Source organism: Thamnophis elegans, chromosome 2, assembly GCF_009769535.1.
Source record: "Thamnophis elegans isolate rThaEle1 chromosome 2, rThaEle1.pri, whole genome shotgun sequence".
Taxonomy (NCBI): domain Eukaryota; kingdom Metazoa; phylum Chordata; class Lepidosauria; order Squamata; family Colubridae; genus Thamnophis; species Thamnophis elegans.
In genome coordinates, this window is record NC_045542.1 from 20,204,805 (window position 1) to 20,232,342 (window position 27,538).

General features: G+C 42.5%; 1 protein-coding gene across 1 annotated transcript in view; it reads left to right on the forward strand.

Moving 5' to 3' along the window:
• The window catches only part of ITGB7 (integrin subunit beta 7), a 49,548-nt gene that overhangs the window by 19,850 nt on the left and 2,160 nt on the right, over nt 1-27,538 (forward strand). The window contains exons 4-14 of the mRNA XM_032212163.1: nt 8,925-9,126; nt 9,878-10,048; nt 11,143-11,384; nt 13,324-13,482; nt 14,471-14,566; nt 14,652-14,741; nt 16,794-16,937; nt 17,140-17,333; nt 19,095-19,237; nt 23,130-23,337; nt 25,044-25,246. Of these exons, the coding sequence (XP_032068054.1) occupies nt 8,925-9,126; nt 9,878-10,048; nt 11,143-11,384; nt 13,324-13,482; nt 14,471-14,566; nt 14,652-14,741; nt 16,794-16,937; nt 17,140-17,333; nt 19,095-19,237; nt 23,130-23,337; nt 25,044-25,246 (1,852 nt within the window). The remainder of the gene's footprint in view (nt 1-8,924; nt 9,127-9,877; nt 10,049-11,142; nt 11,385-13,323; nt 13,483-14,470; nt 14,567-14,651; nt 14,742-16,793; nt 16,938-17,139; nt 17,334-19,094; nt 19,238-23,129; nt 23,338-25,043; nt 25,247-27,538) is intronic.

Here is a 27,538-nt window from a genome sequence, read left to right on the forward strand (position 1 = left end):
AACTAGCAGGGCCATGATGGCAAACCTATGGCATGAATGCCACAGGTGGCACATGGAGCCATATTTGCTGGCACGGCAGCCCTTGAAAGCCATCAGCTCTGGTGTGCATGAGCATGCTGGCCAGCTGATTTTCGGCCTTCTGGGGGGGTCAGGAGAGGCTGTTTTCACCTCCAGAGCCTAGGGAGGGCAAAAAACGGCCCAACCGGAAGTTTGGAAATGAACTTCCGGTTTGCTAGTTTGGCCTGTTTTTCACCCTCCCCAGGCTCTGGAGGCTTTCCTGAAGCCTAAGGAGGGCGAAAAAACAGCCCAATGGCCCAACTGGAATGAACTTGGGCCGTTTTTCACCCTTTCCGGGCTTCAGGAAAGCCTCCAGAGCCCGGTGAAGGTGAAAATTCCCCCCTGCATGGGGGTTGCTCGCACATGCGCAGTAGGGGGTCGCTTGGGCATGCGTGTGATAGCGCTTGCACACATAGTTTTGGGACACCTTTAGAAAAAGATTAGCCATCATTGAACCAGGGTGAGCCCCTCCCCTCCCCTCCGCATGTGCCTGTATCATGTGCTGCCACAAAGTGAGGTTTGTGTAGTTGATATCACTGCACATGCTCAGAGGCTGCAAAAGCACATCGTGTTCCATGCTCCCCAGCACAAAAGCAGGCTGGCCAGCCCAGACAGCTTGTTTTCTGTTGAGACCAGATGACTGCTGGTCTCGGGTTTTTTTTGCCATCCAGGCCTAATTTAAAATGCCAATTTTATTTATTTTAATTCTTTCTAATGGATTGGGTTTAAAAAAAAATCATGGAATTGAGTTAAATGAACGGGCCCATTTCCAGCCTTCCTGAACTTCCGGTAGGCCCGTTTTTCATCCTCCCCTTGCCTTTTGGAAAAAAAAATATCTTTGGGACATCTTTTCCTTTTCTTCGTTCGTTCCTGTCGTCTACCACTGCTTCTTCCTTTATCTTTAAAAATACCGAATTAATATTAGAGAAATACTTCTCAATGCAAACCCTAAATGCAAATCACTGGAGAGCAATAGCAAAATCCATATTTGCGTTGAAGAAATAGTGATCTCCAGTGAGGTTGGAGGCGCATGTTCAGAGAATATTTTTTAATAATACCTCAATCAGTTTGATGTAATGATTAAAGTCACCAGGGAACTAGGAGATTGTCAGTTGTACTCACACCTTGGGTGGCTGGGTAACTTTGTCCCAATCACTCTCCCTCAACCCTAAGAAGCAGGCAAGGGCACACCATTTCTGGGGAGAGGAGGAAAACCTTGCCAAGAAAATTTCAGGGACTTCTTCAGGCAGTCTCCAAGAATAAGCCTCGGTGGCGCAGTGGTTAGAGTGCAGTACTGCAGGCTACTTCTGCTGCCGGCTGCCTGCAATTTGGCAGTTAGAATCTCACCAGGCTCCAGGTTGACTCATCCTTCCATCCTTCCGAGGTGGGTAAAATGAGGACCTAAATTGTTGAGGGCCATAGGCTGACTCTGCAAACTGCTTTAGAGAGGGCTATAAAAGCACTGTAAAATGGTATATAAGTCTAAGTGCTAAGTGCTAATAAGACACAACTGAGCAGCAGAAGAAGAAAAAGTTAATTACAGGTAGTTCTCGACTTACAATCCCAATGGAGCCCAAAATTGATATTGCTAAGTGAGACTTTTATTAAGTGAATTTTGCCCCATTTAACGATCTTTCTTGCCATAGTTGTTAAGCAAATCACTGTAGTTGTAATTATGTTAAGCTAATCTATTTCTTCACTGACTTTGCTTGTCAGAAGTTTGCAAAAGTGGACTCATGATCCGGAGGCAGTGCAATTGTCATAAATATAAACCATTAGCCAAATTTTGGCTGAATTTTGATCACATGGACATGGAGATGTTGCAACAGTTGTAGGTATAAAAAATGGTCATAGATAACTTTTTTTCAGTGCCGTACCCTTCCCTCCCATGTTTTATTCGTTTTGTTTATATTACTTTCCATTTCCACCAAACAGTGTGTGATCTGGGTACAGTTTATGAACAGTCATAATCCACATATTTGTTGTTATATTCATCACAATAATATTAATAATACAACTATATAGTAATATAATTGCAATGACACATAACATCTTCACCTTCAAATTCTCTCCACATTAACATTTTCCCTTTTTATATCTTCTCTTTTCTAACTGCTATTGTCTAACCATTGATAAAATACATCCCACGTCAAAAAAATATTCAGTTTCTTCTTTATTCTTAATCGTAAGCATTAGTCTGTACATTTCTGCGCATTCTAGTATTTTCTTAATTACATTCTCATCTGATGGAATCTCATCATTTTTCCATTGTTGTGCAAATACAATTCTGGTTCCAGTTAGTATATGTAAAACCAGATATATAGTGTTTTTATCATATTTTTCCAATAGAATGCCCAACAAAAATATCTCTGGTTTCAAGTCTATATGCTGCTTTATCATTTTTTCCAACCAAGTGTGTATTTTCATCCAATATTTTTGGGGGCAACTCCATCACATATGATGGTTGATTACACTTCCAACATTTAGCAGATCTATCTTTACACATGTTGGCCAATCTTGGCAGTGCAAAATGCCATATATAAAATACTTTGTACAAATTTTCTTTGAATGCAGTTGACATAGTGCATAGTACCCTTTCACTGAATGAATGGTCATAAGCCAAGGGTTACTTGTATTAGGTTCCTCCATTACTAGATTCTCCTTACTGGATCCCTTTTTTGAGAACAATATGAATAATAAGGATAGTGGAAGTTTTCAGCTGTACAACTTCAAGACAAAACTTGAAGAACCCACAGCTGGCATCTCTCTTTAGTTCAGGCTCTCTGTGCAAGAGAGAGGTTGGGTGGGTGGACTCTCTTTGGACAAAATAATCTCCTTAAAAAATGCACCACCATTTCTACAGTAAAAGCAGGCTTGATTCCCCCAGAAGCAGCCCCACCCACCTTGGGTAATAGAGTTAACACGGTGGCCGGAAAACCCCCTCAGGTGCTACTCCAGTTGCAGTGAAAGAACTCACCACATCCTGCCCAACTGCTTGTCTGTATTGTGTGTTTAACTACTATGTTTCGTGACGGTATCTCCTAGGACCAGACCATCTTTTTTGTGGTTAGTGGTCCCTCTGAGGACTTCAAAGGGTGTCAGTGTAATGAAGGGTTGTGCTCGGTGGGGCAGGGCTGAAATGTGGGGGCCCTTCCTCTTGCCTTAAGGGCTTTTAAAAGGGAAAAAACAGGAGGTTAAGCTTGTCAGAGGCAGCAACTTTTAACTGTAAAAAGTGTTACTTAAAATTAGCTCTTTAACGCCAAATATCAGGGTCATGAAAACACGAGGGTTTTCCTGCGCTGGGTGCAATGCTTTGTCAGACTTGAATTGGGAGGGGAGAAAACTCACCTCCGTTAGTCAGGTGGTAAAGCAATAGTTGTATTTTTCGAGTTTGCCCTCAGTCTTGAAACTTTGGTGCATTGCATGGAACTGTCTATGGAGATTCTCAGTCATCCAGTTCGTGGTTGTCCCAAAGGTGCTTTTTCAAGAGGCAACAGAGCTGAAAAAGCTGCTTGGATGAGAAGTGAAACGTCTTTAAAGAAAAGTCCAGTTTCCTCTTGAAAAAAGGCAGTTTTGGGAGTGCATAGAACTGTTTTCGAAAGGGGAAAAATTCATTGAAGTCTAGATGAGTTTTTAAAAAAAAATAAATTAAAAAAATTAAAAACTTGAGGAAAAAAGTCTAGGTGATTTGAATGACTTTACACTCTGAAGAGATAAGAACTATGATGGAGCCTCACCTTGATTTCCTTCCTTCTTTTTCACCATCTTTCTGGATATGTTTAGTAAATATCTTGAGCTTTGTGCACAATCTCACTTTACATCCACTTCAAGAGGCAGGGAAATGCTGAATGCAATAATTACAGTATCTTGATTGTTGATTTTTTTTTTAATGTAACATGCCCAAGGAGACAAAATATCCGTCTCCTGGAAAACTCTTCTAGGCCCCTGAAGCATTCCAGGTACATCCTTGGGCAAAATGAAACAGGTCTCACAATCACATTTTTTCAGACTACAGGTAGTTCTCAACTTACAATAGTTCATTTACTGACCGTTCAAAGTTACATGCCTGGTTTTCATACTTATAACCGTTGCAGCGTTCCTATGGTGATCAAAATTCAGACACTTGACAACCATCATTTTTATGATGGTTGCAATGTCTTGGGGTCATGTCAACACTTTTTGCGACCTTCTGACAAGCAGAATCAATGGGGGAAACCAGATTCGCTTAACCATATTACTAATGTAACATCTGGAGTGATTCACTTAACCAAAAAGAAAGGTCATAAAAATAAAAATTCACTTATCAAATGTTTCGCTTAGCAACATAAATGTTGGGCTTAATTGTGGTTGTAAGCTGCGGACCACCTGTATACTAGTACCATGTTTCCCCAAAAATAAAACAGGGTCTTATTTTCTTTTCACCCCCGAAATAAGCACTTGGCCTTATTTTGGGGGAGGTCTTATTGCTTTTGAGGTGCAGGTGGCGGTGAGTGTGGTCATCTCATGGCTGCTGCTGTGTTGCAATATTTTTGGAGAGTGCTTATTTTTGAGGGAGGGCTTATTTTAGTGGATGTTCTCAAAAGCCTGATTGAGCTTATTATCCAGGGAGGTCTTAGTTTTGGGGAAACAGGTGTGTATGTGTGTGTGTGTGTGTGTGTGCACGCAAATGTGCACAAACCTGTATGCCTGGGTGCACATACTGTATGAACAGAAAGTGAGTTGTTTCACTGAGATCTAGAGAAACACCCCCACAACATGAATAAACGTGAGGATACCTCCCACCTACCAGACATCTGGAAACCAGCCCTAATCAACAAACGAGCCCCACCCACCACCCAGGCCGTTACAACACAAAACAACAATGGACACACAGCCAGCACCAATCTATCAATCATGATAGCCACACATCCAATCAATCCACTTACTGAAACAATGCCAGCATTCCACACCCACCCACCAAGATTTATAGAAAGACGGCAGCTCCGATCACACTTTAAGCTGAAAACGCCAGCCTGAGGATGGCGAGTGAGACCTTGATGAAACATTGCCAAGACAATCTCAATCTTACATGGGAAAAGACCCGAATATAACAAGACCAGCATACCTACATCCGTGAAAAAAATGTTCCATCTTGGAACTCATAATAAAGATAAAAGTAAAGGTTTTTCTGCACAGGCATGCTAGTCATTCCCGGCTCTAGGGGGAGGTGCTCGTCTCAGTTTCTAAGCTAAAGAGCCAGCACTGTCCAAAGACATCTCTGTGGTCATGTGGCCAGCATGAGTAAACACGCATGGAGTGCTGTTACCTTCCCACCAAAGTGGTTCCTATTTTTCTACTTGCATTTTTTACGTACTTTCGAACTGCTAGGTTGGCAGAAGCTGGGAAAAGTAACGGGAGCTCACTCTGTTACATGGCACTAGGGATTCAAACCACCAAAGGGCCAGCCTTTCTGATTGACAAGCTCAGTGTCTTAGCCACTGAGCCACCGCGTCCCCTTCGAAATCATGATACTAGACAGCAAATCAGAAAATCACCCTATAGTGAAACCTGATTTCTTGAACATCTTTGCTTAAATGATAAAAATGCTGAGTGGAGTTAAGCTATCACACACAAAATGAATTAATTAAGTGGAGAACTTTGGACAAAGAGAAAAGTGACACCAAGTGCAAATTAGGATGAATCACAATTGTTTAACAGTTTACATTTTATCAGACCTGTGGGCAAACACCAGAGGCGTGTTCCTACCAGTTCGCACCTATTCGGTAGAACCGTTTCGTCAAATCTACCGAACCGGTTAGAAGAGGTTCCACCAGTGGACCCGGAAAGCAGGCCACACCTACAGAAGAAGAGGTTACAAAAATTTTTGAAACCCACCACTGGCAAACACATATAGTATAAGTGAAAAACAATTCTTCTAATCTGCTCGTTACCATGCTTCATACCCAAATTTATGTCTTCTAGCTTTGCAAGCTCTGAAGAAAGCTGGCATCCAAAACTTCTCGTAACAATATTCATTTGCATTCAAGAAAATGATGATTATAATATTTTCATTAGGAGTGATGGAAGAGGCAGGCAGAAATTAGCAAAGTCTTTCAGCAAGGAATTCCCCTTTCAAAGTGGAACCATTGTCCTTTGCCATTGTTATTGCTGACCAGAGGTGAAGATAACGGAAGTGGGGTGGGGAAATTGTTCTTGTCATAATTTTGAGTGCAGCAAGGAATTAGTGCAAAGAAGGGCAAGAAAGAGGAAGGAGACAAAGGTCTAAGAATTGGTACCATTCCCCTGCAGGGACATGGGCTTGGCAAATGTATTGCTGTTTCTGTCTTATGGTCAAGCTATTGTCAGCCTCTTTGAAAAGATAGGTGGGGAATGTTAATTTATCTGCCTCTTGCAGACTTTAAAAGGCAAGCAAAGTTGTGGTTGGATCTGTGAGTTTTTCTTTATTTTTCACCCCAGAGAAACAGGAGACCACTGCAATAAAGCTGATAGGAAGTGGCCTCCTTTGTTTATCTGTTTGACAGTGGAGGGAGGAGAGGGGGGAAGAAGAGCAATGGGAGATAGGGAGGACTTTCTCCATCTGCAGGTGCCAAATTCTAAGCCTAAGAGGGCTTGCCCCACCTTTTCCTCTTAGGAGATGGCTGCTGGGTCCATGCCAGAATTACTTATGTATGTATTTTAAAAGAATCAAATCTGATTGGGGAATATGTAATTCTCTGCCAGATTGAATGCTGCACATTAAGCAGAGTGATACATGTTTGTTTACCATCTCTTCGTCAGCTGCTTCCTGACAGCCGAACTTGTGGGATGGAGCAATCTGGTGGCCATTGTCAGCAGTTCCTTCCTTTCATCTATTTTTCAGTAAATGCTGAAATTCATAAGTTCTTCCTCCCCACCCCACCCCAACCAGCATCTCTGCGAAGCTTCTAAAACTGTTTCTCAACCTTGACGACTTTAAGACGTGTGGACATCAACTCCCAGATTTTCCCGTGGATGGCTATGGAATTCTGGGAGTTGACGTCCACACATCTTAAAGTTGCTAAGGTTGAGAAACAATACCCTAAAGCTGGGTTATTGGTCAGTTAAAACATTCTTACTTGGAAAGTCATGTAGGCTTTGCCTCCTGCATGTAAAAATGCAGACTGTTTTTGGATCTGCCTTTCTCAAAATAGGTTTTGTTCTGAAAAGAAACGTGCTATCTTCTTTCACATACCCCTTGTTGGAAGAAATGTCCACCTGGGTTCAGTTCCAAGTGAGGAGAAAGACACTGGAAACATGGAGATGGCTTGAAAAGGTGATTTAATGGTGGTGGGCAGGACCATATGGTTTGAGATCCTGGGCAAAAAAGCACATGGCGGGAGAGAGACAGAGAGACAGAGACAGAGAGACCCTCTGTTGGGCTTTGAATTTGAGCTTATATTCTGATTGGTTGTCAGACTCCCATGGGGCCATGCAGGGGCAACTCTGTAGGCTGTCCTAAGTCCCAAGCTTGGTTGACTCTTGCTGGGTGATGGCCATTGACAAAGGAGGGGGAGGGGATGAGTTTCTGCCTCTCTTTTAGGGGAAATATTCTGTCCTTTTAATATTTACCAAAATATTTCATTTTTCGTTTCATTTCATTTTTCTAGGAGAGGGGTGGGTGCTAACTTGCTACAACCTCTTCCAAGAACATGACCACAACCCTGCTGCATCTATTCTCCCTTCTAATTGCAATCTGTTTAAATTGAAAGTGGGGTTTTTTAGACCAATTAAAGCAGCAGTTTTTGTTTAAGCTTCTGTTCTCAAGATGCTGAATTTTAAACCCTCCACTGTCTTGCTTTTTGAGCAGGCAGGTTATAAACTGTGACTTCTGGTGCCTTATTTCTAGCTGTCATGCTCCTTCTGGTCCTGAACACAAGACAGTGCAAGATCATGACTATAAATGGGACATAATATAAGGAATAATGAATTCAGGATCCAATCTGAGTCGATTATCAGGACCAGAGATTTATTCTTCCAAGCTTTCAGACTCGTGCCGGAGCCCATCCTCAGGGAACCTCTCTCTCTACACACATTCTGGAGAGAGAGAATTAGTTCCTTGAGGACAGGCTCCAGCACACGTCTGAATGCTTGGAAGACGAAACCCTTGGTCCCAGGAACCAACTCAGATTAAATCCTGCAACATTATGGTGGGATACTATATTTGCCTTCATTTGTAAATAATGAACCTCATAGTATGAAATTCTAGTTCCTTCTAATGGACATCAATGGATGGTTTGCTCTTTGAGAATGTCTCTAAAAAGCTGCCATCAGGATCGACATCAATCAATCAAATCTTTTATCAGGTCTGGAAACCATCTTTTACATTTGGACTTCAGGCCTGCCACATTTGATACTGTGGGAAAATGGGAAGGGAGCTTATATGGAGTATGGGAGATATATATATAGTCATAATAATATTCCTTTCTCAGAGAGTCAAGGACATCTCGCCGAGCACCTGGAGGGGTATGACTGGGAGGCCTCTCCAGTTGGGATGGTGCCTGATTGGGCCATGTGACGGACATCTGGGTGCTGGGCAGGGACTTGTATTTTCATCTGGAAGCTTACAGATTTTCCCAGATGTGCCAATATGACATCTCTAATAAAATGGAACTTTGAGGAACTTCAAGCCTCAGAGTCTCCTTTCGTTGGGGGTGTTACTTGGAACCTTGACATTTTTATTGTGGTCATAGGCAAGCATACCATTTCATCAAGTTTCTGTTCCCCTGGTATAAATGCATTGGGTATTGAGTAGGAAGAGCAACAGCCCACTGCTCGTCTGCTATGGGAATTCTGAACGGTGGGATAAAACAAAACAGCATTGCAAACAACTGTCTCCTCGTTCTTCCCAGGATTTCGTGCAAGCAGGAGAGCCTGATGCAGAGCGTTGTGCTCCTCGGCCAGAGCTGGAACATCGTGGCTGCCTTGCCAGTGAGATCATGGATCCCCAAGGCAAGCACCATATTTTGGAGGACAGGCCTCTGAGAGATAACATCTACCATGAAAACATCACACAGCTGTCACCTCAAAGAATAGTTCTTCAGCTTCGGCCTGGTAAGTACTGTTGGCAGAAATATCCATCTGGTTCAGTTCCAAGCCAGGAGAAAAGCACTGGAGACAAAACAGAGGCGGGAGTCTGATTGGAAAGAGGGTCCATTTATTGATGAAGCAGAACCATCAAGCATGTGTGATTCTGGGCAGCTGACCACATGGAGTTGAGAGTGAGGGGTTTTTATACCTTCTCTTGGGCTTTGCACTTGAGCTTCCTGTTCCTGTGCAAGAACATGTATTCTATTGGCTTATGTAGGGGTCATGGTTGACTCCATAGGTTGTCTGAGCTACGGTCGGTTGAAGTTTCTGAGGGTGATGCAATAATTAATGGCTTTGCCCTGTTTTGGCTCTTGGTGAGGGCTAATCTGCCTTTGTTCAGACTTTGCTGCAGGGAGTAATAGAATACCAAATCTGCATTTCTAAAAGCTGCCCCAGCTCAGTAACTGCTTGGGGGCAGGGAACTGGGGCTCTGAGTTTCTGTCTCCCTTAAGATTTTCATTTCTGTTTTAGGGGAAATATTTTATCCTGCCTTTTTAAAAAATGTTTCTCAAAATATTTCATTCTTCTAAGAGTAGGGGGGTTGTAACTTCCCACAGTACCTTTATTGAAAAGAATCTCCAGACCTTGAAAAATCTGAAAAGCATTTAGTTGCCTGATCGGACTAGCTTGCCAATAGGAAGGTTCCCCCAAATCCCTTCTTAGGCCAGACACATCTTCTTCCCTTCCTCCCTCCCTTCTGATTCTGTGCTTGTAGGAAAGGAGCAGAGTTTCACTGTCCGCTTCAAACGGGCTGAGGGTTATCCTGTGGACCTCTACTACCTCATGGACTTGTCCTACTCCATGAAGGATGACCTGCTGAAGATCAAGCAATTGGGAAGTGACTTGATGGCTGCCCTGCGCAAAGTTACTACCTCAGTGAAGATTGGTATGTAGTGAACTCTGAACAGGGGAACAGAAGATCTAGGAAAAGCATCATAGATTAGTGTAAGCCTTAGAAGAAAAGAGTAAAAAGTATTCACAACAATACATGAAAACTAGAATTTATTTTGACTTTGGACACATTTAGTTTAATATTTTTTTTTAATGAAGTGAGGACACCTTGCCTAACATCTGAATTCTTTATCTTTACTAGATAAAAAGACTGCATCCCTACTGACTAGCACGTACTACAAAGTTTTCTTTATAGCAATAGCATTTAGGCTTATATACCGCTTTACAGTGCCTTCTCTAAGTGGTTTACAGAGTCAGCCTATTGCCCCCAACAATCTGTATGAAGGATGGAAGGCTGAGTCAACCTTGAGCCTGCTGAGATTTGAACTGCCAAATTGCAGGCAGCCGGCAGTTAGCAGAAGTAGCCTGCAGTACTTCACTCTAACCACTGCACCAATTATAGGGTCATATATTGGGCTTTTGTATTGCTTTATCCCTTGGATGAGAATGTTTTCTTTGTAACTCTTTTAAACTGACCTGAGCATTGCAAATTCATTGGAACTGTTTGGGTTGCATGTTTCTCTCTCCCTCTCCCTCTCTCCCTCTCTCCTTCTTCTTCTCCCTCCCCCTCCCTCCCTCTCTCCCCCTTCCTCCCTCCCTCCCCCCCCCATTCCCTTGAGGTTCTTTTTTTAAGTGCGCAAACTTATTCTAAGTCTTGCCCTAGTTTTTTGGGAAATCCACTTTTGTATTCACTCTTTGATAACTGTATGTTTGCCTTCCCAAGTAGGCTAGGCAGAAAACATGACCAGATAAATTAATTCCACTTTATTATAAATCTACATTAACACAATCTTGCCTGTGTGAAAGTGAAATTCTCCCGCCATCTCCTTTACAGCACAAGAATCTAAGGAGGGTCCCTTCTAAGCCTTTTGCCCTGCCCACTATCCAGCTGTGGGCTATACAGTCTCTTATCTGATCTGTTCACCCTGTCTCCCAAACGCTTATCCATATGCTTGTAGGAGGTTGTAAAGCCCTCAGAGCTGGGGTTTGAGGGTAACATGAGTAAGATGGAAGATCTTTTCTTTGCAGGGTTTGGTGCCTTTGTGGACAAGACCGTGCTACCTTATGTCAATATGGTTCCTTCCAAGAGGAAAAATCCTTGCCTAAACGCACAGGAGAACTGCCAGTCGGCTTTCAGCTATAAGCACGTGCTCGCTCTGACTGAGAACGCCAGTGAATTTGAGAGCAGGGTCGGTCAGCAGCGCATCTCAGCCAACCTGGATGATGCAGAAGGAGGCTTTGATGCTATCATGCAGGCAGCCATTTGCAAGGTGAGTGTAGCAGAAGCCCAGAGCACACAGCCTTCAAATAACCACCAGGCACCTGCTGGCCAGGTACCTCCAACCCAGATGGTTGTAACCTTCCCGTCCTTTGAGATGCTCGTATGAATTGTGCCCGTGTTGCTCTGTGCTAGGGAGAACGGTAAGAAAGGTCCCATCTGGTGGAGCTCTCGCCTCACAATCAAGAGGTTGTGAGTTTGATTCAGGGGTGGGTTCTAACCGGTTTGGTAGAAGAGGTTCCAGAAATCTACTGTACTGGTTAGAACTGGTTCGTTACGGAGCACCTGCCCCGCCCCCTCGGTCGCTTCCCCCACCCATTCTGTCACCCCTCACAGGTAGTAGCTTGTGCGGCGTGGCCGGCCTCCTAGGAGCTCCCCGAACGTGCCTAGGAGTCGTGGCTGCCAGCAAAGCACAGGGGCATTCCAGGGTGGGGAGCAGAGACCCAGGCGGTTTCCTTCGCTTCCCTTGCAAGGGAGGAGTATGCATCATTTTTGCATTCCTGCCTCGGCTGGACTTTACGCTCTTCTCCGCGCAATTAATATGCTGACATCATCTTGGCCACTTCCTCCCAGTCACATGACTGCCAAGCCACTCCCTCCTGGTCACACGACTGCCAATCCACTCCCACTCGGTCACATGGTCGGCAAGCCACTCCCACCTGGTCACATGGTTGGCAAGCCACTCCCACAAAGCAGGCCATACCTACAGAAGAGGTTCTAAAAAAATTTGAAACCCACCAGTGGTTTGATCCTAGGTAAAGGCAGATGTAGGGTCTCCTGCTTGGGCAGGGGGTTGGACTGGCTTTTGTAACCGCTTATATTTTACTACTTCATACAAAGTTGTGACTATTCTTTTCCCACAGCAAAATCAGGACATTCTCCGGGAATTCCTTCCCTCCCACTTACTCCCAAAGAAAAAAATATTTTGATATTTTTCCTGTGGAAAATAATACATCTCCTTCCTTGATCTGCACAGTTCTTAGGCTTGTTAAATCCACTAGACAGCTACGAGGGTAGAATTATGCAGACCAGGTCTCTCTCCTTCCTTCCTTCCTTCCTTCCTTACTTCCTTCCTTCCTTCCTTCCTCCCTCCCTCCCTCCCTCCCTCCCTCCCTCCTTTTGTTTTAAACTTATATCATACTCCTTCTTAGACTTTTCTCAAAACATTTAAAAATCTTTAAATACCTTTGTAATCTAGAAAGAATATTGACTCATCGAAGTGGAATTATCTTACCCTGCCACTCAAACAATCTAGCTTTAGTTGTAAATTAATTGCATCCGAAAGTGTTTAAGAAACTGAGGCTTGCATAAACCTTGTACCCATATAAGCTGCATTATGACTGTGAGCTTGAGAAGAAGCCCTTGACTCCCCACTGCTCAACTCTCGAGTCAACCCCAAAACCCTCAGTTTCTGCCATCCCTTCATGAGGAGCAGTTGTATGGAGTGCATGTAGGCGATCCTACAATCTCTCCTTTACCCGGAAAGACTGCACTGGCTGCCCACTTCTGCAGCAATGCCATCCTCGTATCAAGGATGTCTACTCCACCATAGATCCTCAACCAGAAACCACACCTAATTTTTCTCAATCCGGAGCAAAATTTCACAAAATTTCATTGCCAGCCCACTGTCTGATCGTTTAAACTTTGGTAACTACTACCTTAGATTTATTTGCGGCGTTCTACATTTTTAGTTGGAAATCTTGTTTTCTAAAAAATAAACTGTTACAAAACCTGAGGTTTGATATTGGTAGCAAGATCTAACAGATCTTGAACTTTGATCCGAGCTTTATTCAAATGCATCTTAACCTCTTCTGAATATGCCACATTCCCGAGACGTGCTGAATGAATATTCAGTTCAAAAATATTGATGTAAGTAGAGTTGCTGTTTTGAATGTGGAAGAACTCACCTGATCCTTGCTCTCTCTTTCCAGGACCAGATTGGCTGGCGCAATGTGACCAGTCTGCTAGTTTTCACTTCAGATGGCGCTTTCCACACTGCAGGGGATGGAAAATTGGGAGGGATCCTTATGCCCAATGATGGCCGCTGCCACCTGGATGCCAATGGTGTATACAGCAAAAGTCACCTCTATGTAGGTTCCTTTCTCATCTTCTTGAAAAGCTACTGAGATTACTTAGAAAATAAGTGAAAGTGCAGTGTCTACCCAGTGGTGGGATTCAAGTAATTTAACAACCAGTTCGCCCAGGGTCAGGTTAGCCATCATGACAGATGTGGCCCTCCAGCTCTGCCGCATATGTGGGATGAGCCTCCTGTGATAGCCAATCGGACCCTGGATGAACTGATTTTTTAATTACTTCCAGCACCAGAGAGGGAGAGGAAGGGGAGCACCTGGGCTGCCACTGCCTTTCATTGGGGCACGTGGATGGAGATGGGGCTTCTCTTGCCATCTCTTCTCCCCCCCCCCTCACCAGGTATGGCTGGGCTTCCTGCCCCTCACTTCAGACAGTTTGCGGAACTCCAGAAAAAAAATAGCTACTGGTTCTTCCGAAGTGGTGCGAACTGGCTGAATCCCACCACTGTGTCTACCACACCGAAACCTGGGACTCTCAGAGGTGCTGAACAATTCAGTGCCATGATCTTCTCAAAACCTGGTATCTTCTGGATGTATTGGATTTTAACTCTACTTGAAAGAGGAATTCTGGCAGTTGAAGTCTCATGCATCAGATTGCAGGATGTATTGAAGCAGAACCCAAATTCTCTGCACAGACACAGCTGGCATATGGAGAGAACAAAAGGATTGAAAAGATCTCCCTATTGATTGAAATTCTGTGGGAGGAAAAGGATGAGGAAGTTCCTCCATGCTGGAAATGCTTGGGACTGTGAGGTCAATGGGGGAAAGAAGAATAGGGAGAAAGGTAGGGGTGGGATTCAGCCGATTCGGACAAGTTCAGGCAAACCAGTAGCTCCGACGATCAGCTGGGACAACCATGACCTGGATGGCTGAGAATCTCCATAGACATTTAAGGAAGGGAAATTTCCTAGGGGGGGGGAAAACCCAATGAGAAGGGAAATGAAGAAAAGCATCTGCCCCTGTAACCACAGCTTCTGTCTCTTTGCAGGACTATCCTTCCCTTGGGCACTTGGCTGAAGTGTTGTCCAAATCTAATATTCAACCCATATTTGCCGTGACTAGTTCCAAGTTATCCTTATATAAGGTGACTGCTGAGTTGGAGAGTGGGGAGGAGAGGTATACTTGGACTATTGGGGAATCTCCCACTCACATTTTCCTCTCCTCTCTAGGAGCTGAGCAAGCATATTCCAAAGTCAGTGGTGGGGGAACTGAAGTCGGACTCCAGAAATGTGGTGCAGCTCATAGAAGATGCATATAAAGTGAGAACATTGAGTAGTCTGGCTCATCTGAAATTAATTCTAATCAGGGGAAGGACCACTTTTCCAGTGCCACCGTCTACTTGAGCATTACTCAGAAAATGACCTGAAGGCACTCAATGTTCATGCTCTAATAAGAAATAGACTACATAAACTATCATAGTTGGGAGATAACCTAGAAGCACTCTGAGCCCTTTGAATTGATTATATATTAGAGTTGTTCTCCTATATATAGCTTTTCTAAAGGTAAAGTAAAGGTTGCCTCGCACATGCATGCTAGTCGTTCCTGACTCTAGAGGGTGGTGCTCATCTCCGTTTCAAAGCCGAAGAGCCAGCGCTGTCCAAAGACATCCCTGTGGTCATGTGGCCAGCATGACTAAACACTGAAGGCGCACGGAACGCTGTTACCTTCCCACCAAATGTGGTTCCTATTATTCTACTTGCATTTTTACGTGCTTTCCAATTGCTAGGTTGGCAGAAGCGGGAACAAGTAACGGGAGCTCACTCTGTTACGTGGCACTAGGGATTTGAACCGCCGAGCTGCCAACCTTTCTGATCGACAAGCTCAGCGTCTTAGCCACTAAGCTACCGCATTCCATAGATAGCTCTTCTAGCTTAGGGCAAATTTTCAGAGTTTGTTTTGGATATTCTCAGATCCAGTAGTGAGTGAAATTGAGAGGGATCCTGTTTAGAAATTAGTTATTTTGGTTTGTATTCAACACTCCCAAGTGCAAGAGAAGTCAAGCAAGCATATACTGGCAACTGAATGAATAGGCAAAGACTGGATGCCATGCTTTGCTTCGCCTCTGGGTTGATGCAAACCCGGTCAGCCACTGGAAGAAAAGTGTTCCCACCTCCATGCATAAAACAAGAATGTGGCCAGGACAGAATTCTCTCTTCTTTCTCAGCCATTGCAACAGATAAGATCTCAGATGGTGTAGAGGTTAAGATGTTTGATTGGCAGTGGGGAGATCCAGGTTCTATTTTGCACTCAACTGTAGAAACTCAATTTTGTGCTATATATATGTATGTATGTATGTATGTACAAATTAAAAAAAACACAAATATAACAAAGGCAACAGTAAAAATATTGGGTTTCTGTCGTGATGGACTCTTGTGATGAGCCGATTGACAGATGATGGAAACAGTTAGCTTCCTCCCATAATTGGGGCTTACCAGGGGTTGTAAAAATCTTATATATATGTTGTATTTGTGCTGATAAATAAATAAAGGGAGACTAGTATAGATCTATTTCAAGCTATTTAGCTCTCATCAGCTAGCCATACCCTTACTGGGATTCGAACCTGTGCTGTATATAGCACAAAATTGAGTTTCCACGGTTGAGTGCAAAATAGAACCTGGATCTCCTATATATATATATCCTCTCTGAGCTCCACCTACCTCAGAGGGTAGGTTTTGTGAGGGGGAAATGGGATGAAGAATGCTAGATGCTATATTGCCTCCCTATATGCTATACATGGATGTGTAGGAAAAGGAGTGGCAGAACTTGGAGATGGAGTTAAAAGAGGAATCAGCCTAGAATCCCTATGTAGCCACAAATGAACTAAGTCAAAATCCTCTTGAACCTTATTCTAATTCCAAGCATGTGCTGTTAGTTGAGAAAATTCCTGTGTATAGACATAATTAGCAATAAATCAGTTTCATTGAACCTTCACGTGTGTGTACCTGATCTTTTATGCCTGGTAGGATGCCATATATATATATATATGGCCATATCTACTATATGCTATCTTGAGCTCTTGCAGGACAAAGGGGCTAATAATTTTATCCCATTTTGTTCTGATACTATATATATCATCCCAATCATATTTACTGCCTAGTAATCAATTTGATACTCCCATGATAGAAATAAACTGTGGCTTTCTTAAAGCAAACAACTGAGCTGAGTTTTGAAGCGCAACCCCTCCACCCTCTAATCACTGGGTCTCTTAATAAAAACATGTGTAAGCATTCTCCTTTTCTGCCTTGCTTTGCAGTGTAGTATCATCCGAGTCATAAGCCTACTCACAACAGATTCTACTTGTCTCTCCATAGAGTCTCGCTTCCACAGTGAAACTGGGACATTTCTCAGACCTTCCGCCTGGGATCTCCATTGCTTATGACTCCCATTGTGGAGACACAGCAACCTATGGGCAGACAGAGGGTGGAGAATGCAGTGACGTGTCTGTCAACCAGTTGGTGAGTATTTAAGTCAAGAGCTTTTGATGACTCCAAGCATGTCTCAGGAGAGGATCTCAAAGAGGTGTCTGTGTTACAGCTCTAGCAGTATAAGCGTGGATAGAGGGATGCTGGGAATTGGAATTTGGGAACACCTGGATTGCCACAGATTTATCACTTAGAGAAGTTGATGGAGCCCCTCTCATTCACCTGTCTTCCCAAGGTGCAATTCACAGTGAAGATAAGGACAACCACTTGCCTACCTGAGTCCCAGAAGCTTGTGTTGCGAGTATTAGGAGTGGGAGAGGAGGTCCAAGTAGAGCTGTCAACAGCCTGTGAGTGCCAATGTGGAGACACCCAGCCTGATGCACACCACTGCTCTGGTGGGCATGGCAACCTCACCTGTGGCATTTGCAGGTATTTATATGATTTATCCCAACTCTGATTAATCAATGAATTTAACTCACTCCCTGTTAATACTCCCAAAGTTTGTAAGATAATATTGAAATTAAATTCAAAAATATGAATAGTTAGTACTTTTAAAGAGATGAAAAAGATCTTATTGCATGACCATAAATTGGAGAGAGTGATTATAAAGTGGTTTTTTTTCTCCTTTACAGCTTGAGTAATCCTTAAAGTTTGAAACATATCACTGAAAGTGAACTTTATGTATGTCAAGAGGAGGTTAAAAAAGAGAATAAAGTTTTAAAAAAGATGTGTTAGAAATTGATGTTGGAAAAGTTTTTAAAGAAAAGGTTAATGTTTTAAAATTTAAGAAAAGCATTATTTTCTTTAGGGTTAACGTTTGAAAGACTATACTGAGTTTTATTAATATAAAATATGACAGTCTATAAATATTAATGAGCAAACAGAAAAGAGATTGTTAAATCAAATATTTTACCTAAAAAAGAGAATGTATTTAATTTTGTTTCTATTTGGAAATTGCTTCTGAACTTTGTGCTTGTGATGGGAAAAAATGAAAATTTGTTTCTACAACAGGTTGCTGTTGTAGAAGTGGCTAGTATATACTATTGTATAAAAGTAAAAAGTTGAGGTTATAATGTTATTATCTTCTACTGTACCAAAGAGAGTTGGAGGTCAGTGCCTTTTGTTTCTTTTTCCCTTTCCATCTCACGTTTTCTCTCCCCCGCCCTGTCCCTCCCCTAGTTTTCCATTATATTTTGTTTTCTTTTGTGTCTTATATTTTGATAAAAATTAATAAAATTTGATATTAAAAAACTAACTGATGAACTGAATATCATCCTCTCCTCAAAATATAACTGTGATGATGGAACTCTGCAATCTAGACACCACAAGTACCACCAAATTGGTTATCGACCACAGACAATTTCACTTATATTTATTGTTGCAGAGCAATAAAGGCTCAAAAAACCTTTTTCTTCATATGCCTGGAATAAGGTCCAGGTCAGAAATATTGCAATAAAGTAGTGTAATATTGATTTCACGGTCTGTTCTTTTGCCTTCATGAAGTGGCAAAATGATCTACAGTTAGTCCTCAACTTATGACTGGTCTCTTGGTGACCGTTTGAATTTATGGCAGACAAAACACTGTTTTGGCTGGCAAAGTGCTTCAGAAGCCCATCCAGCCCGAAAAAGGGGCACATGGGGGCCGCACACCAGTGGGTTGGATTCAAAACTTTTTATTATCGGTTCTGTGGGCATGGCTTGCTGGGGGTAGCATGACTTGGTGGGCGTGGCTTGGTGGGCATGGCAGGGAAAGGATACTGTAAAATCTCCATTCCCTCCCCACTCCAAGGGAAGCTTACTGCAAAATCCGCATTCCCTCCCGATCAGCTGGGACTCGGGAGGCAGAGAATAGATGGGAGCGAGGCCAATCAGAGGTGGAATTTACCGATTCTCCGACCTACTCAAAATTACAGACATCATTTCATGTGAAAGTCTTGAAGAAGGGTTGAAAGACAGTGATTGATTGATTGATAATAACTATCTGCCACAGCATTAGCAGAGTTCCCCTTTCCTTCCCCCCCCCTCTTCTACCAACACCTAGATAAGGATTAATTCCAGCTCCAATTATAATTGAAGGACTGTAGCTATGCCAGCATGGAGAGGTAGCAAGTTGGTGAGGGTGAAACCATGCAAGCCAATAGTTGATTGAGAAATGCTCTTTGTCTCCTCTCCATGGCCCATTTCTTCTAGGTGTCATGAAGGCTATGTTGGCCGGCGCTGTGATTGCAGGAAAGAGGAAATACTTGGTTCAGAAGGTGTGAGCCTAGCAAGTGGGCCCTTCTGCAATTGTGACAATGTTGCCTGTGAACGACATAATGGGCAACTCTGTGCAGGTAAAAACATGAAGTTTCTTTGAGATACTATGACTCTCCAATTGAAGAGAATATTTGTAGCTCAGGGTTGAACCATCGAGGCCTTCGTTCTGCCTGAACTTTGTTGATTGCTTGCAGGCTTTTAATACCCCAAGTAGGTAACATCACTGATGGACAAACAGTAAAGCAAATAGAAGAATGGACAGGATGACAGATGGACCAAGCAGACAGTCTGCTGGACAGACCAGACAGATGACTGGACAGACAACACCCAGATGGACAGAATCACAAACAGAACGATGGATGGACGGATAGATGATAAACTAGAGAGATGGAAGAATGAACACACAGACATAGATATACAGATGAACAGGCTATTGGATAGAGACAAATGGGCAGGCAGACTGACAGACACACAAAAGGACAGATGGAGAAATATAAGGACAGACAGGTAGAAAAATGGACAGACTGAATAGACAGGCAGATATATAGATAGATGGAGAGATGAAAGTGCAGACAGGCATACAGACAGACAGTTGGATAGACAGGCAATAGATAATGAATAGATGGACAGATGGATATATTCTGGGCATTGTCTTCTGTCCATGTGTTTGTCTGTCTGTCCATCTATCTGTCCACAGACAGCAGGATAAACAAACAGACAGCCTATTGGACAGATAGATAGGCAGCAGGTGGATGGACACTTAGGTAAACAGACAGACAGACAAAGACATTGATACGGACAAACATACTGTTGAAGAGATGGATAGCAGTCAGACAGATCAGTAAAGGGCAGATGGACAGACTGATGTGGATGGGTCAGTGGATAAACAGAGAGAGGGAAGGATGGGCAGACAAAAAATGAACAAATGGAAGGATGAACAGAAAGACATTCAGATGGATGGATATATGAATAGCTCGACAAATGGACAGACAGACATATAGATGAACCCACAGACAAACAACTTGACAGTTGGACAGCCAGCCAGAGAGACAGGAGGACAGACTGCTACACAGGCAGACAGATGAACTGGGGGACATACAGCCACAAGGCAGACAGACAGACAGACAGGCACTATTAGCGATTAGCTGGATAAATATAAGATACATAACTCACTATCATTATGAACGTTTCCTTTATGAGGAGTCCTTGTTGCAGTCTGAGCTCGTTTTTTTTCTTGCAGACGTTTCATCGCACCCAAACTAAGTAACATCATTGCAGGCACTGGAGTCTGTATGTCCTTCTGTCCATCTGTCTGTCCCTCTATCTGTCTGCCCCGATGTCAGTCTGTCCTGCTGCCTCTCTCTCTGTCTGTCCAACTGCCGGTCAGTGGGTCCATCTGTGCGTTGGTCATTTCAACCATGAGCTACAAATATTGTCCTTTCTATGAATGCATTGAAAATGTTATATATGAAGTAGACAATTCTACTGCCTTAGCACTCAGTTTCCATTAGAAAGAAAACATCTCTCTAGCCTTCCACCTCGTGGTTATGCTTGTAAATATGCAGCCAATGCCAGTGGAAATCTGCAAAGCCAGTAATTTGGAGAAGACAGGATTTGTGCATAAGACAAATAATATTCTGTCCTTTGATGCTGATGTTCATATTAGATAGAGAAGACAAACGGAAACTGCCTGATGACCCTGGAGGTTGGAGGATGGGGGTAAGGTGATAGATAAGAAAAGCCAGGTTGCTGTCCTTTCTGTGCTTTAAAGGTGTGTGTGCTTGTGTTAGAAGTTGCTATATCAATAGAATAGACAGGTCTCCTTAAAAGAGCAGAATGAAAAGGCACCAGATCAACCCACAGAAGGCTTCCTCCCATGGTGTTATCCTCCATTACTGCAGCAGAGATCATTTTAATTCCAGTGGTAATTGGCACATTGGGTGGTATTCCAAAAGCACTGGAATTACATTTAAAACAGTTAAAAATTGACAAAATCACCATCAGTCAAATGCAAAAAGCCGCACTGCTTGGATCTGCACGCATATTACGAAAATACATTACGATGTCCTAGGCCCCTGGGTGGGGCCCGACTAGTAACCAATGCCAAATCCGGCGAAACAACTGGCCGCTGTGATACAATTGTATAATAATAATAATAATAGTCCGAGTATTCAGCACCGATATTTCAATGCAGTTTGGCATGGAAAAATGTGCCACTGTATCCATAAAAAGGGGCAAAATCACTGCATGTGAGGGAATTGAAATGCCCAATGGCCAATTAATTAAATGCAAAGAAAATGAAATGAAATGAAAATGAAAATGAAATGAAAGTCAAGAACATCTATTAATCAAAGTAAAGAACAAAAATCTACTGAAGGCCCAACAGACGAAACAAGAATACAGAAAAGATGTGATAAAATCAAGAATGGAGAGTTGGCAGAACAAAGCACTACATGGCCAATTTCTGGAAAAAATAAAAGATAAAGTGGACAGTGAACAAACTTGGTTATGGTTAACAACAGGTACATTAAAGAAAGAAACAGAGTCACTAATCCTGGCTGCTCAAGAACAAGCTATTCGCACAAATGCCATTAAGGCCAAAATCGAAAAATCCTCTGATGATGCCAAATGCAGACTTTGCAAAGAAGCTGATGAAACTGTTGATCACATACTCAGCTGCTGTAAAAAAATCGCGCAGACTGATTATAAATTGTGGCACAATTCAGTAGCACAAATGATCCATTGGAATTTGTGCAAAAATTATAATATTAAAACAGCAACAAACTGGTGGGAACATCAGCCTGAAAAAGTCACCAAAAATCAGATGGTCAAGATCTTGTGGGATTTCCGTATACAAACCGACAAAATACTGGCGCATAATACACCAGACATCACACTGGTTGAGAAAAATAAGGTCACAATCGTAGACATCGCAATACCAGGTGATAGCAGGGTCGCCGAGAAGGAACATGAAAAAATCGCAAGATACCAGGACTTAAAAATCGAAATTCAATGACTATGGCACAAACCAGCAGTGGTAATTCCAGTGGTAATTGGCACACTGGGTGCTATTCCAAAAGCACTGGAATTACATTTAAAACAGTTAAAAATTGACAAAATCACCATCAGTCAAATGCAAAAAGCCGCACTGCTTGGATCTGCACGCATATTACGAAAATACGTTACGACGTCCTAGGCCCCTGGGTGGGGCCCGACTAGTAACCAATGCCAAATCCGGCGAAACAACTGGCCGCTGTGATACAATTGTATAATAATAATAATAATAATAATAATAATAATAATAATAATAATAATACCACCACCACCACCACCACCACCACCTGACATGTCATTAGGGCATTTGGCACCATGTCCAAGAATTTTACAAGATACATCCACAAATTGCAGCAATAACACTAGCAGAAATGCAAAAAACTGCACTACTCGGAACATCTTATATTTTAAGAAGGTACTTGGTTGATACCTAGGATGCTGGCAGCAAACTGTATCAACCATTAGCACCAGTCACTGGTATTTGTAATGCATTTTTGAATGTTCAGTTGGCTGAGTTTCATGTTTAATGAAGAAAATATATAACAACAACAACAACAACAACAACAACAACAATAATAATAATACTCTGGTTAATCTTTAATTATAATAATAATTTTTTGGGGGGTAGAATCAGAAAGTTCAAGTCTGATAAATTTAAAATTTCCAAATAGTGAGATAGCTCTCTAGGTATTGCTCCAAGGGCTCCAATTACAATCAGGACAATACATGATTTCTTTTTCCACAGTCACTCAACTTCAATTTGCAAGTCCCGGTATTTTGTGATTTTTTTCTTGCTGGTTTCTTTTTTAGATGCACAAATTGAAGATAAATAGCAAGAAAAAATCACAAAGTACCAGCCATTTTCCCTATAACACAGAGAATTCCACAATGATGCTTGTCTCCTTCTGCCAACAGGTAATGGGCAGTGCAGGTGTGGCCAGTGCCAATGCCAGGCCAATTACACTGGCAGCGCATGTGAGTGCAGCCTGGATACCAATGGATGCGACCAAGAGGGCAAGATCTGCAATGGGCATGGCCACTGTGCCTGCAACCGATGCCAGTGTGATGTTGGGTGGTTGGGCAGCCACTGTGCTGACCACCAGATGCCCTGTGAAGTGCACAGGTGAAGCTGAGGGGAGGGAGCCAATGGATGGAGGGAAGAGGCTGGCTGCTTGTTCATGGGTTTTTTTAAGCAGGAGGGCTTTGTTCAGCAAAGTTCATTGTCAGTCACCACCCTGATTAAGTCAAAGTGAGAACCATTACCATGTACTTTGACTGGGTTTGATGCCAATGACATTGCACTTTTCAATTGTTCATCAGTACTGCACAGGAGCACTGGATACTTTCAATGAAAGCTTCCTTGAGTGTTGGCATCCTAAATTTTTTCATTTAGTTGGAATACCAGTGGGCATCAGTGAAGCAGACAGACCAGGAACTCGGGATAGCTTAAAACAGGGTTGCAAAAGCTGAGTTGCTGAGATTGTCTGAATCTACTGCATTGCATGGTCTCTAGAGTATCACCCAAGGTTGCCAGCACATTTTAAGTGACAGACGGGGGAACATTAGCAAGTAACTGGAGGACTCCGTGAGTTTTTATATTCCTAGCCAGCACACTGATAATATTTAGAACTGCAGTCCTAGCATTTTCAGAAGATGCTGGCTTTAGGAAGATTTCATTGGGCTTCACTGTGCTACTACAGGTAACCCTTGATCTACAATCACAATTATAAGGGGTTTGGATTAGAAGACTTCCAAGTTCTCTTCCAACTCTCTTTATTCTATTCCATTCCATTCCATTCTATTCCATGCCATGCCATGCCATGCTATGCTATGCTATTCCATTCCATTTTATTCCAATATTTGATTTGATTCTGTTCTGTTCCATTCCGTTCCTTCACTCCATTATTTTATATTTTATTAATGTATTATTTCTATTTCTATTCTATTGATTTCCATTGCTAAGCAAGGTGGTTGTTAAGTGAGTCACACCTGATTTTTATAATCTCTTTTGCCATGGTTGTTAAATAAATCACCACTGCTTTTAAGTGAATCATGCAGTTGTTAAGCAAATCTGGCTTCCCTCATTATGTTTGCTTGTTGGACTAGTGGAAATGGCAACCACATGATCTTAGGGCACCGCAACCATTATAAACACATGGCGATTGCCAAGTGCTCAAATTTTGGTTATGTAATTGTGGGAATGCTGCAGTGGTAGTACGTGTGAGGATTAGGATTGGTTGTAAGTCCCCTTTTTCAGTGTCATTGTAACTTTGGGTGGTCACTAAACAAATCGTGTCTTCATGACGCTGTATCAGCTTGTATTTCTGGTTATGTTAGTAACTTTCACTCCACTTAATAAGCAAATCGGACCATTAGAGCTTCATTACAGAAGAACTTTTGCTGTGTGATCATTTTGTATTGTTCCAAATTATAATTATGTGAACTAAAAATCTGCCCCTTTTAGATTTGTATATATGCTTGTTTATCATCAGACTTATAGGTGGTCTTAATCAGAGTTTACAACTTTGGGCAAATCAAATTAAAAGCCACCTTCAGAACATGTGCTCATCTTTGCCACCAAATGTTAGTAGTAGGGATTCATGATATAAAAAAGGAATCTGAAAAAAAAAATCTCTCCCCCCACCTGCCCTCTCTCATCAACTGGTTGAACCACATTTAGCTGCAGTAACTTCCCCGGTGATCAAACCGTTCTCCATTGGTGCTAGCAGTTTTTGGGTGTCTGAATGGGTGTGGGGGCCATACTGTATGCTAAGCAAAAGTAAATAAAAGCCCCTAATTTTTTTAAAAAAACTGCACATCTGTTGGCAGGGATTGTGCCGAGTGCAAAGCTTTTGGGACCGGACCGCTGAGTCAGAACTGTAGCAATTCCTGCAGCCAAATGGTGAGAATGTTGGTGGCCCCTGTGGATGAGAGATGGTGCCAGATGAAGGGAGGAGATGGGCGCCTCCTCATCTACCTCATTGAGAAGGACAAGACGGGAAGTATCCTCCTGACAGTGAATGACCGAAAGGGTGAGTTGCCAGGGGAAAAAATATGAGCATGTGATGTTATTCTTCTGTCCTGTTGGGGTTTCCCAGAGACACTTGGTTAGACATTCTGGGAATGGGTAGATAAAGGAATGAATGAGTGAGTGAGTGAGTGAGTGAGTGAATGAAGAGAGAGGAAGGGAAGGGAGCGAGGGAAGGAAGGAAGGAAGGTAGGAAGGTAGGTAGGTATTGTCAGCCTCTGTTTGGCTTGCTCACTTATGGCTGTTTTGCTATGCTTGCTTAATATCAGCTGCCATAGGAACGGGGTCGGGGGGATCCATGGTATTGGGGAAAGGAATTATCTTGTACTGAAGGGGTCTTGTTCTCACCATCTTCTGCGCATGCTGGTGGCTGATGTTGGGACTTGGCCAAGGCCAACCGTTTCACATACCAACCTGATGAGGCTGTTTGAATATGCACCCCACATGACACCTTAGGGAGTTGCAGATTGGACACTGGGTTGGGGAATTGAGGGGAGGGTGCTGGGTAAACGTTTGATATGCATATGTTCCCGCCTTGCTGGCTCAGATCTTGCTTTCCTTTTTGCTGCTTTCACTTCACATCTAGTAAAAGTACTTTATCTCTATTAAAATGGAGTTGAGTTTTTTCCTTTCTTGGATATTGAAGGAGGCATGACTGACAGGTTTTGGGTTTCTGGTGGGATCCAGTCCCAGGATCTGCTTATATACTAGGCAGCCTGTGATGCTGTAGCAGGCAAGGGAAGTCTGCATACGTCTCTGTAAGGAGCTCTGGGAAAATCAAATTTCTAAACCAACTGCTTGTTAACCATGCTCTGCTGAACAAACCACAACTTACTGGATTTTTCCCCATTGCACTAAATAAGTAACTGATGTTATATCTTAGTATAATACGTAAATCTAATCTGTATGCTTCCATACATCATTTGCCCCTCAATAGCCATTGATACGATCCTGTAAGAATCAATCTATGCAAAAAACAAGGGTTTTTTTGCATAAATATTGGCTCTAGATGGCAGCTTACATGCACAAATTGCTTCAGTGTTCATCGTACTATCTTTGAACTAGGAGGCGATATTGTTCGTCCCTTACCTCCAATCATCTTGAGTTAGATGCAAACTCTTACTAGCAATTATACAGAAAGATAAAGGAGGACAATGGGTGGTTTTTACATCATACAAAGCTTTTGGTTTTATCTTTGGTTAGCTCTGGCAAATCTTTGATTGACCGGCAATCACAATTAAGCATATCACACAGTGCAGTGGGTGAATCCAGCACACAATTCTTGCTGCCAAAATGAAAATTGCTGTCTCTTCAATGACCCCCACCCCCGCTCATGTCCTTCTATTCTGTAAAGAATGACATTTAATAATACTGGAGAAATGTCATCAGCAGACATGACAGCCATGTTGATCTTTGAGAAGGAGAGCACTACAGCAGAGACAGTGGTAGCAGAATTTCACTCCTGAAAAACAGTCTCCAGCAAATCCCCATCACATTACTTAACAAGTCTAGCCCTGCAGGCAGGTATACAACAGGCTGCCCAAATCGATATCCCCTGGTCTGCAAAAGAAATAACGTTTCATCTTGGTACAAGGAAGAAACTGTTTGGAGGTCCTGCTATGGGAAGGTGAGCGTGGGTGCTACATAGTATAGTATAGTCTTTATTGTCATAGTACATCATGTATATAACGAAATTGGTTTTAGCCTCACTGGTGCAATCCATGACAAAAAAAAATACAAACCACATAAATAGTATAAAGAATAATCCCTATACAAGCAATTAGGGAAAGGAAAACTAGTCCTGTGTTTCCGCATGTGTGTGGAGTGATTGTGGTTGTGTTTAAGAGTCTGACAGCCCAAGGATAGAAACTGTTTTTAAACCTGGTTATTTGGCTGGCTATGCTTCAATGTCTTCTGCCCGATGGTAGAAGTGCAAAGAGACACTGACCATAGCAAGGCACAGAATACATGGCTGCAATGGAAGAGAGAATAGAGAGGAAATAGCAAAGGAATGAATGTTTCTTTTTCCAGTGAGACCCTCTATCAGGAAAACTTGGCCTACCCAACTATGAGATGGAACATACTGCTTCCACTTTCGCCTTTCAGCCCCAATCCGGGAGCCTTTGCAAGCAGTCGCTTCCACGACAAACTATTTTTGTGTTGAATTTATATTTTACCAACAAAGAAATAAGGGAGACTAGTATAGATCTATTTCAAGCTATTTAGCTCTCGTCAGAGCTTGAAATAGATCTATACTAGTCTCCTTTATTTTATTTTTTTCAGTAAAATATAAATT